The following is a 10,175-nucleotide window of genomic DNA, read 5'->3' as shown; positions in this document are numbered from 1 at the left end:
TTAAAGCTCAAAGTTGTGCATAAAAAGGCATCAAATCAAACAATGGATATACACAGATTCATAGGGATCATTCGGTAATTGTTGTCAGAGATGAGTTCAATATAACTTGTAAAAAGTGAAGAATAAAGCAGCTGAGAGTCGTTTCTGTCACACAGTAAATCTGTCTGTCTGCAGCCGGATGGTTTTATTAAAGTGAAACTCTCACCAAAATGTGACTAAGGCTTTTTTTGTGAATGTATACGAGTCAAACCTTCATGTAAAAGCATAATTACGATGAAAGAGACAGAACTTCTGTCTTCCAGCAACAACTATCCACACGATATCTCACGTGACTTTTCCAGCTTTTTATTTTAGTATTGTTTCTTACATGAGGCTCCTTTTTTAACTTCAAGGTCAATATTGTTTTTCACTAATGACAAAACAACAAATTATCTGTTCATTTATATGGAACTGAGCTTTAGGAGCGTTCCACCTTAACTCACCTCCATGTTACGCTGCATTCAGAGTCGACACTTCTGCACCAGCAGGACGGCAAAAAGTAGAGAAAACGTCTGAACACGTTAAAGATCCTGTTGTGATGCTCAGTCTCATCCGGACCTGAAACAACAGCTGTATACTGGATATAATTCACTGATATTGAACAAATTGGACATTTAGAGTGTATTTCCATCTGAACTGTCTCTTCTTGTGTTATACAGTTTATAATGAAGTGTGTTCAGAGGACTTTATATAACACCTCTGTAATGTGAAGATGGTTTAAAATAAGTGGTTATTAATCAGCAGTAATGTGAGATTAAACCTTTTTTTTTTCCTGCATGTGTGTGTTGACTGATGTTACTGATAACCAGGACTCAAGTCTTTCAGAGCAGCTGTGTGGCTCTTAAAAGAGCCTTTAGTTGTTCAGGTGATCACAGCTCACTTCTTCTTCAGTGCTGCCTTGGTGGTTTTGGGCTTGGAGACCCTCTTGACAGGTGACTTCTTGGCTGCAGAGGTCTTCCTGGCCACTTTCTTGGGGATCTTGGGGCTCCTGGTTCCTGTCTTGGGGGTCTTGGTTCCTGTCTTGGGGCTCCTGGTTCCTGTCTTGGGGCTCCTGGTTCCTGTCTTGGGGGTCTTGGTTCCTGTCTTGGGGCTCCTGGTTCCTGTCTTGGGGCTCCTGGTTCCTGTCTTGGGGGTCTTGGTTCCTGTCTTGGGGGTCTTGGTTCCTGTCTTGGGGGTCTTGGTGGTCTTCCTGGCCGCTGGTTTCTTCGCCTTCTTCGGTGGTTTCTTAGCGGCTGGCTTCTTGGTCTGTGTCGCTGGTTTCTTTGCCCTCACGGTCTTCACGGTCTTGTTGGTTCCCCTCTTGGCTCTGGGCTCAGCCGGCTTCTTGCTGATCTTGAAGGAGCCGGATGCCCCGGACCCCCTGGCCTGGATCAGAGTCCCCCTCAGCACCAGATTCCTGAGGGCGAGTTTAACACGGCCGTTGTTCGTCTCCACGTCATACCCCCCTGCGATCAGAGCCTTCTTGATGGCCGACCCCGACACGCCCCCCCGCTCATTGGACGCGGACACGACCGCAACGATCCGGTCGCTGAGTCCGGGTCCGGTTCTGGGCTTGTTCACCCGCTTCTTCTTGGCAGCTTTAGTCGGAGCTGGAGCGACTTCCACCATTTTGTATCGATCCTTCAGTTCGTACAGCGGACGTGACGAGTCTGGTCGATTCAGGGACTCGAACCATCAACCTGGTATTAAAACTCGACATGAGAACCGTGGAGACTCAGCCCCGCCGCGGCTCCTGTCAGCAGGCTGAACTTCGGCTCACTTGTGTTTTCTCCTCATCGATAAAACCCTTTAAAGCGCCTGTAGGAGCGGAGCTGCGGACCGACACCGGGTCAGCTGGTGGCGGACTTGTGTCTCTTCGTGTTGACGCCGTGCAGAGTTCTGATGGACTCTTGGTTCCGATCGTGGAGCCTCCAGAACTCGCACATTCGCCGTCGTGTCCAGCGCCGCTCGGAGACTTTTCCCTCTCATTTCTGTGTTAAAGTGTGTTTAAAGGCGGCAGAGCTCCGTCAGAAGCAGATCTCCAGCTGATCCACATGTTGGTTCAGAGACTCCAGCTGAAAACAAACATCCGAACACGATCAGTTCGATAGAAAACCAAGTTATCCTGGTCGCAGCAAACACACCGAGGATGGCCCGAAGCCAAACTGCAGATCAGAGTTGCGCAATAAAATCAGATCAGATTTATTTTATAAAGCTCATAATCTCACTCACATCTGCTCAGTGGGCTCATCAGCCTGTACAAGAAGAATCATCTGAGCCCAGAACCTCCAGTCCAGACAGACGAAACGTCCGTACTGAGAAAAAAAAAACAACAAAAACATTTTAACATGGAGGAGAAAAAGAGGCGGAAGAAGCTTCAGAGGAGGATCAGAGGAGGATCAGAGGAGGATCAGAGGAGGATCAGAGGAGGATCAGAGGAGGAGAGGAGGATCAGAGGAAGATCAGAGGAGGATCAGAGGAAGATCAGAGGAGGAGGATCAGAGGAGGATCAGAGGAGGATCAGAGGAGGATCAGAGGAGGATCAGAGGAGGATCCTTCTCTCAGGACCGACTGAGGTGTGATGATGTCACAGGTTCAGACCAGAACATCTGATTCTGATGACGTAACATCCTCAGTGAGGCTGATTCTGTTGTTGTTGCTTTTATTGTCTCTCTTAGGAAAATTGTGTTTTGGACACAAGAGAACGTCACATGTTCACATATAGCACATGACAAAAACACAGAACACAGGAAACGACAAAAGGAAAAGAAAAAACAAGAGGAAAGAAGCGGAAACGTGTTAACATATAAGTTCATATCAGCACAGAGCACACACACACTCTTCCTATTGCACATGTATGAAGTTTTCTGTGTTCATGTCAGTTCAGACAACAGGAAGAGTCAGATACTGTGTGGTGACACATTCACAGTCAGTCCGACAACTGAACTTCACATTAGATACTGATCAGGTTCATTAATGAGGTTTATTGGAGGCAACATGAGCAGATACATGTTGGTTTTTTTTTCACATAAATTCACAGTGAAACAGATCTTTTCTCTATCATCCCATTAGAATTTCAGTAATTTCTGTGTTATTATTCAAATTACATTCAGAACAGTTATAGGTTATTATCAGTGTTTACTGCTGTACTTATTCATACACAAACCATCAGTGTCACTGTCAGCATGATGTCGTACCGTCTGTCCACACATGAACTGATGACTTTCTTGCTGAGTAATAAAGATTTAATACTGTTAATATTTTGTTAATATTTTGTCATCACTGTGTTGTCAACCACAGCTCCTGTACACATGTGGAGAGTATTCTCACTATTCTGTAAGTTTCTATTTTTCTACTGTTGATTCTGAATTATGACTGCAGTTCTTATTGTTGCTCAACTTTGTTTATAGTCACGACAATGTACAGTCGAGTCCCACAGGAAGGATTTTATATCTGTAATATTAACTGTAAGTGAAAGATTACTCTGATTATAACAGTAAACTAGATGATTGCAGTGTTCTGGAAGCTCGACTGGTGAAAGATCCATACAGAACCGTCAGACGTGCTGCTGTTCGTTCATAAACAGGATTTCTGTATCATTCTTTAAGTCTGTAAGTGAGGTGAAAAGCTTTTTTCTTCCAGCGATGTTGGTTCAGAGAACATGTGATGCTCATGTAAACAGGATCCAGGAGGCGGTTCTGATAGTTTATTATCCTGAAATTGGATTTCGGTTGGAGGTCCAAACACTGGAGTTCTGATCTTTGGAGAAGTGGTTCTGGGATGTTGTTAGTCTGACAGCCACATTCAGTAGTTCTTTCACTACAGAGCAACAAGGAGCCATTTATTTAATCTTTCAGTTAATCATGAGACAAAATGGCTTCCAGCAACAATTACAAAACTAATGTCCATTATGAGACAACACGATCACTGGGATGGGCTCCTGGGTGAAGTACTGTGTAGCCTCAAAAATACATAACAGTATTTGTTGAACTGAAGGATTTTTAGAAGATTTGTATAGTCAACAAGGGGATCAACTCTCAGGACACATACAGGGTTGAAAAAAAGTAGACAAGTGAGAAAGTACAACTCAAACATGACTGACATCAGGTTTCTCCATTCTGGAAAACAATCTCATAAAGATGTTGAGCTGACAGTTAAAACTACATTAACTAGAGGAAACATTGACCAGGTCATAATCAGCAGGTTGACTGTTGTGAGACTTCAGACGTCCTGATCGTGTTGACGTGATGGTGACAGTTTGAGGAAGCGACTCTTTAGAAGCAGTGTGTGGTCCTGAAAAGGACCGTTGTGTTGTTGGTGTGTCAGCAGGTTTACTTGGAGCTGGTGTACTTGGTGACGGCCTTGGTGCCCTCGGACACGGCGTGCTTGGCCAGCTCCCCGGGCAGCAGCAGGCGGACGGCGGTCTGGATCTCCCTGGAGGTGATGGTGGAGCGCTTGTTGTAGTGAGCCAGACGGGAGGCCTCACCGGCGATGCGCTCGAAGATGTCGCTGACGAAGGAGTTCATGATGCCCATGGCCTTGGAGGAGATGCCGGTGTCAGGGTGGACCTGCTTCAGCACCTTGTAGACGTAGATGGCGTAGCTCTCCTTCCTGGGCCTCCTCCTCTTCTTCTTGCCGGACTTGCTCACGGCCTTAGAAACGGCCTTCTTAGAGCCTTTCTTCGCTGCTTTGGGTGGTTCAGGCATGATTTCCTGGTAGTTCTACTCTGTGACAGCTTGTGACTGGCGGGAGGAGAGAAGTATTTAGATGCGATCGATGCAAATATCACTGTGCTGTCGCTCTCACATGATTGGCTGTTTCTGAGCATGCGCTGTAGGAGCAACGTTGGACAATCAGACGGAAGACTTGAGGTGGATTAAAGTTCTTATTAAACAATTTATAGATACGTCATTACATGTAATGAGGTATTTAAAAGTATGTAGACGTCACTGAAAAAAAGAGTTGAAATATTAAATGTTTGATATTATTATGATGGTACTTTGATGTAAATGCAGGATGTTACTGTTGTAGTTGAGGTGCAACTATTTCATATGGGGAAACACTTTCATTATGGAAACATCTGATTATTTTCTGCCTTAATCAGCTCAGATGTGTTGATAAATGTGCTGAAATTAATGAGTAATGTGTCAAAATCAGGCAGGTGAAGATGAAAGATTAAGAGGTCAGTGCAGGTTGTTAGTGTTTCCTTTTGAAAGTTGTGTTTGACACCTGGACAGTTCAGCCTCACTGTTACTGACAGTAATGTGATGACATGAACAGAATAACAGAAGGATTCTAGTCTGCAGGCTGGAAGCTTTTATCTGGATCAAGTGAACAAAATGCAAACGCTTCGTTATTTCTTCAGTCTTATTATAGGAGGGATGTGTGTTTACAGTCCGGTTTGAAATGATCACACAGGCCGTTTCCACGTTTAATACACACTCACAGTAACCAGTGTTAATATTTGATCAGTGCGTGTTGAAACTTCCATCACTGGTGTTTAAAGCAGCAACTACAGTTCTCATATTGAACCTTTACATACTGGATGTAAATATGAATGTAGAAAGAATTCATTCCAAGTGATTTTCTCCGATCAGTGCGGGTTAAGGAACCGTCTCTTCAGAACAGGTGGGTGGCTCTTAAAAGAGCCGTTGGTTCCGGTATCGTTGGGTCGGGATGAGGTTTAACCTCCGAAGCCGTACAGGGTTCGGCCCTGCCTCTTCAGAGCGTACACCACGTCCATGGCGGTGACGGTCTTCCTCTTGGCGTGCTCGGTGTAGGTGACGGCGTCACGGATGACGTTCTCCAGGAATACCTTGAGCACACCGCGGGTCTCCTCGTAGATCAGACCGGAGATGCGCTTCACTCCGCCGCGGCGAGCCAGACGGCGGATGGCGGGTTTGGTGATTCCCTGGATGTTATCACGGAGAACTTTCCGGTGACGCTTGGCGCCTCCTTTACCGAGTCCTTTACCTCCCTTTCCTCTGCCGCTCATGTCTGCTAATCTTCAACTGAGTCCAGTATGCTGCTGATTCACAGACACTGTGTATTTACCTCCTTTCTGCGGACGTGATTGATGACATGCAGCCGTTTCGTTGGGCGGGAAATGACTCAGCGCTTCTTCCTGCTGCGTTTCAGGAGGAAGTCCGCTTAACTGAATCTAATGACGTCAGTGATCCACTCTGTCATGAAGGAACACGTCATAAGTTTTATTCGTATTCCGCCATAATTTACAGTTTACATCTGAAGATTAAACCATCAGTTCTGTCCTGAGAAACATCTCAGATCATTTCACTGAAACTACATGTCGACACTCAAACACAGCAAACGATCGAGCAAAATAAAGGAAACAAAGAAATGTTTACCAGAACTTTAATATTTCTACTGACCTTTGATTCATAGCAGGACGTTTAATGGACATTTCTTACATTAAAGGGCAACTCCATCAAACTACCCATTACAATGCGTTTGCACTAATACACAGGTAGTAAAAAACCTTGTGGCTACTGAGAAACCGCAAATTAATCAATAAAAACATGGATCTCCCCGTCGGGGAATCGAACCCCGGTCTTCCGCGTGACAGGCGGAGATACTGTCCACTATACTAACGAGGAGGGACGTTCAGGGGACATGACCACATCCGTCACATCAGTGCCCAGATGTAGGGATACATGTTGGCAGGGTCCGCCTCCTAAAGACTTTAATTGTATCACTACCTCTGATGATAATCAACTGTTTTATGCAATTTATTCATCCTCATGATGTAATTGTTTATCCTTACTTTGTAAACCATGTTTTTTTTTAATACAAATAAAATTATTGGGTAAAGTTTGGTTGTATAAATAAGAATAAACCAACTTCAGGCAGTACTGCGTGGAGCAGGAAGACATTTGAATTAGGTCAAAAAGCCTTTATTTAAACTTTATATATTTACATACATATTAAAATTTGCAATATATGGGTGAAAAAAAAGCCAAATTGATGTGTGATGTGACAGAATAAAAAGATTCATTGTAACTTTAATTGTTTTTGTTCTTACCTCAGGAACCTGCACACAAGGATCATTACTGTCCATGGCATGATTCTTTACATTAGCTTTTTTATTTTAATTGTTTTTATTCTCTAATATCTCATCACACTTGTGTTGCTGTTTATTTTCCCCTCATGTCAGAATCAACCACTAGAAACTTTTTCTAAAAATGCAGAATCGTTGACTACGTCACAATCAGCTGTAGTTTCACTGTTGTGAGACTTCAGACGTCCTGATCATGTTGACGTGATGGTGACAGTTTGAGGAAGCGACTCTTTAGAAGCAGTGTGTGGTCCTGAAAAGGACCGTTGTGTTGTTGGTGTGTCAGCAGGTTTACTTGGAGCTGGTGTACTTGGTGACGGCCTTGGTGCCCTCGGACACGGCGTGCTTGGCCAGCTCCCCGGGCAGCAGCAGGCGGACGGCGGTCTGGATCTCCCTGGAGGTGATGGTGGAGCGCTTGTTGTAGTGAGCCAGACGGGAGGCCTCACCGGCGATGCGCTCGAAGATGTCGCTGACGAAGGAGTTCATGATGCCCATGGCCTTGGAGGAGATGCCGGTGTCAGGGTGGACCTGCTTCAGCACCTTGTAGACGTAGATGGCGTAGCTCTCCTTCCTGGGCCTCCTCCTCTTCTTGCCGGACTTGCTCACGGCCTTAGAAACGGCCTTCTTAGAGCCTTTCTTCGCTGCTTTGGGTGGTTCAGGCATTTTCTCTGCTGGTGTGCGTCACTGAGAAACTAGTGTAACTGGTGTCTGGATGTCTTATATATACAGCCGCGATGCAAATATCAGTGCGCTGTTGCTCTCACATGATTGGCTGAGAGGCGGAGCATGCGCACAACTGAGGGACATTTTGTAACCGTCCTGTTCTACTTCCTGTTTGGGCTCTTTTGATGTTTAACTTGTTTTCTCTGGCCACAGCCGAACTCAGTACAAGATAATCCAGTTTAGAACTGCACAAGTCCAGAATTCAGTCCTCCCCGGTACCGGACCAGGTTCTGACAGTTCTTATATGACTGCAGTGAAGCAGTCAGAGACACGTTTTGTTCTTGGGCTCCCTCCAACAAGGCTGCTGCTAATTGTACGAGACAGAAGTTGATAAAATGAATGGTGTGTAATGGAGACAGGTGTTACAGTGATGTGCAGAGAAAAGCAGGACAACATCGAAATGAACGATTCTTTTCTTGTCTTCGCAGCTCTGATGCAGAATCAGTCTGGTCGTTTAACAACATCTGGTGGTTCAGATCCACAACTGCAGGCAATTCAGTCAATACTCAGCTGAAGTTCATTTAAATCAGCAACACTGTGTTAACTGAAATCTCATTACAAATGCTTTTATAGGATATTTTATCACACGTGTAACACCATACAGAACCAGAAGTGGGTTCAGTTTCATCAGGGATGAAGTGGAGGGAACGATAAAAACGATTTGTTGAATATAGATTCAGATTACCTGGTTATTCACTCTGATTTTGTACATATGGATGATGCACAAAGATTAAACTCGCTGCTTACATATGAAACATTAAAACTAACATGGAGAAACATGGAAGATGAGAAAAACAACTTTTTTATTTTTTTCATTCCTCATCTAGTATATTTATTATTTAACTTGAATTTCATGTACTTATTAACTATAAGATTGAAGTAAATCACGTCATAGCTTCTTTAGTATCTTTGTGTTTGTTCATCGAGGAGTAAAACGATGATGGAGGTGAAAAGAGAAACTCCCCGTCGGGGAATCGAACCCCGGTCTTCCGCGTGACAGGCGGAGATACTGTCCACTATACTAACGAGGAGGAGCTGAGATAAGACGTCACCACATCGGTCAAAACACGTGATCACGCATATTTCATGGAGAAGTCATTCAACCAGCAGTTGAACCAGCAGGGGGCGTCCTCCTCTGTACTGTACTGATCATGTATTATAAAGCATTTCTAATTGAAAACATAACAAAACACAAAACAAAATGAAAACACTATTGCACTTTTTAATAGTTTCATAGAAGACAAAACTGACTAATTGTCCATTTAATCAAATAAGGACACAGAGCCTTCATGTTGCTGTCAGTCTTTTATTGATCAGCGGCCTAAGTTTAAAAGATTTAGAGATTTTAAACATGTGTTTTCTTCTTCCGATCATCCAGACTGACGTGTTTCACTCCAGACTGTCACAACCTCCTGCTCACACAGACAAAATGTCAAAAAGTCATTAACGGAACAACGTGTTAAAGGTTCTGACATCTTTTATAAAACAAAATGAGGAAGCTTCAAAATACAACATCATAAATTATTGAATTAATAATTAACCCAACAACAGAAGCTTGACTTCAACATTTACAGCACTGGGTTTTGGAGAGTGAATATGATGCACGCAGGGTTAAAAATAGACTGTTATGAAACCAGAGAAGAAGTTTTATAACCAGTGTGAGTGTGAAGTGTATTAATCAGGCAGCGGGGTGTTAAATCAAATATTTTGGCTCATGATTCTTTAAAATAAATCTATTTGTGACCCTTTTCAGCCCCTTTTCATTGGTTGCTGGATTATCAAATTAGCATGGCAGCATGCTAACATTAGCTAATTAGCACAAAACATAATTCACATCAGTGCCTGATGGGAGTGTCAGTAGTTTTGCACGTGTTCCATCAAAAATCAACACATTTTACCTGATGGTGCCAAGTGAGGAGATTGTGAGACAAATATCAGGTTGTTTCAGATGTTTAGATGTTTCGCTCAGAACCACAAATCGATCTTATGTCATTTGAGCACTTTAGGGGAAAATCACAATTACTTGAATCAGTTTTGAATTCATCCAGGAAGTCGGAGCGCCGTCTCTGCATAGAGACACACATTTGTTTTAATTATGTCATGAATCACACACATGATGTTTGTCGGTTTGTTGTAATTAAAATCAAACCTGGTGTAGTTTTGTGTTGAAGCTCAATGAACTACATCATCTAATCAACATCAACATGGAGCCAACTGGGTCAGAAAAGGTCATAAACAAGATGAACGTCACAATAAATCTGCTCATATTGACGACTGCAGTTCTGTGAGAGGAGAGCTGTATGTATGTGTGATTCATGACACAATTCAAACAGGATTAGAAACATTATTAGTCTCTCGCTCT

At 43.5% G+C, this 10,175-nt stretch overlaps 3 protein-coding genes and 2 non-coding genes across 5 annotated transcripts; all 5 read right to left on the bottom strand.

Moving 5' to 3' along the window:
- Window positions 1–788: 788 nt before the first annotated feature.
- Window positions 789–1,647, bottom strand: LOC119030861 (histone H1-like). The gene is made up of 2 exons (XM_037118791.1): window positions 1,152–1,647; window positions 789–1,097 (listed from the first exon to the last, which is right to left on the bottom strand). Exons 1-2 carry the CDS (start codon window positions 1,645–1,647, stop codon window positions 916–918), a joined length of 678 nt encoding a protein of 225 aa, XP_036974686.1. The 3' UTR covers window positions 789–915.
- Window positions 1,648–3,838: 2,191 nt separating this feature from the next.
- LOC119030868 (histone H2B 1/2-like) lies at window positions 3,839–4,739 on the bottom strand. Its single transcript, XM_037118800.1, has one exon. It carries the CDS (start codon window positions 4,722–4,724, stop codon window positions 4,350–4,352), a length of 375 nt encoding a protein of 124 aa, XP_036974695.1. The 5' UTR covers window positions 4,725–4,739; the 3' UTR covers window positions 3,839–4,349.
- Window positions 4,740–6,560: 1,821 nt separating this feature from the next.
- Window positions 6,561–6,632, bottom strand: trnad-guc. The gene has a single exon. It is a non-coding gene; the product is annotated as a tRNA-Asp (tRNA).
- Window positions 6,633–7,100: 468 nt separating this feature from the next.
- On the bottom strand, window positions 7,101–7,794 carry LOC119030869 (histone H2B 1/2-like). The gene has a single exon (XM_037118801.1). The coding sequence runs from the start codon at window positions 7,751–7,753 to the stop codon at window positions 7,382–7,384; it is 372 nt and encodes a 123-aa protein (XP_036974696.1). The 5' UTR covers window positions 7,754–7,794; the 3' UTR covers window positions 7,101–7,381.
- Window positions 7,795–8,772: 978 nt separating this feature from the next.
- On the bottom strand, window positions 8,773–8,844 carry trnad-guc. The gene has a single exon. It is a non-coding gene; the product is annotated as a tRNA-Asp (tRNA).
- Window positions 8,845–10,175: the final 1,331 nt, after the last annotated feature.

This window comes from Acanthopagrus latus, chromosome 13 (genome assembly GCF_904848185.1).
Source record: "Acanthopagrus latus isolate v.2019 chromosome 13, fAcaLat1.1, whole genome shotgun sequence".
Taxonomy (NCBI): Eukaryota; Metazoa; Chordata; class Actinopteri; order Spariformes; family Sparidae; genus Acanthopagrus; species Acanthopagrus latus.
This window is presented reverse-complemented; position numbering and strand designations above follow the sequence as displayed.

Excerpts from the sequence above, each read along its gene's own strand:
- LOC119030869 (XM_037118801.1), bottom strand. The coding sequence starts at position 7,753 with ATGCCTGAACCACCCAAAGCAGCGAAGAAAGGCTCTAAGAAGGCCGTT.
- LOC119030868 (XM_037118800.1), bottom strand. The coding sequence starts at position 4,724 with ATGCCTGAACCACCCAAAGCAGCGAAGAAAGGCTCTAAGAAGGCCGTT.
- LOC119030861 (XM_037118791.1), bottom strand. The coding sequence starts at position 1,647 with ATGGTGGAAGTCGCTCCAGCTCCGACTAAAGCTGCCAAGAAGAAGCGG. Across the intron at positions 1,098-1,151 it reads CCCCAAGACAGGAACCAGGA|GAACCAGGAGCCCCAAGACA; the intron begins GCCCCAAGACAG and ends CCCCCAAGACAG.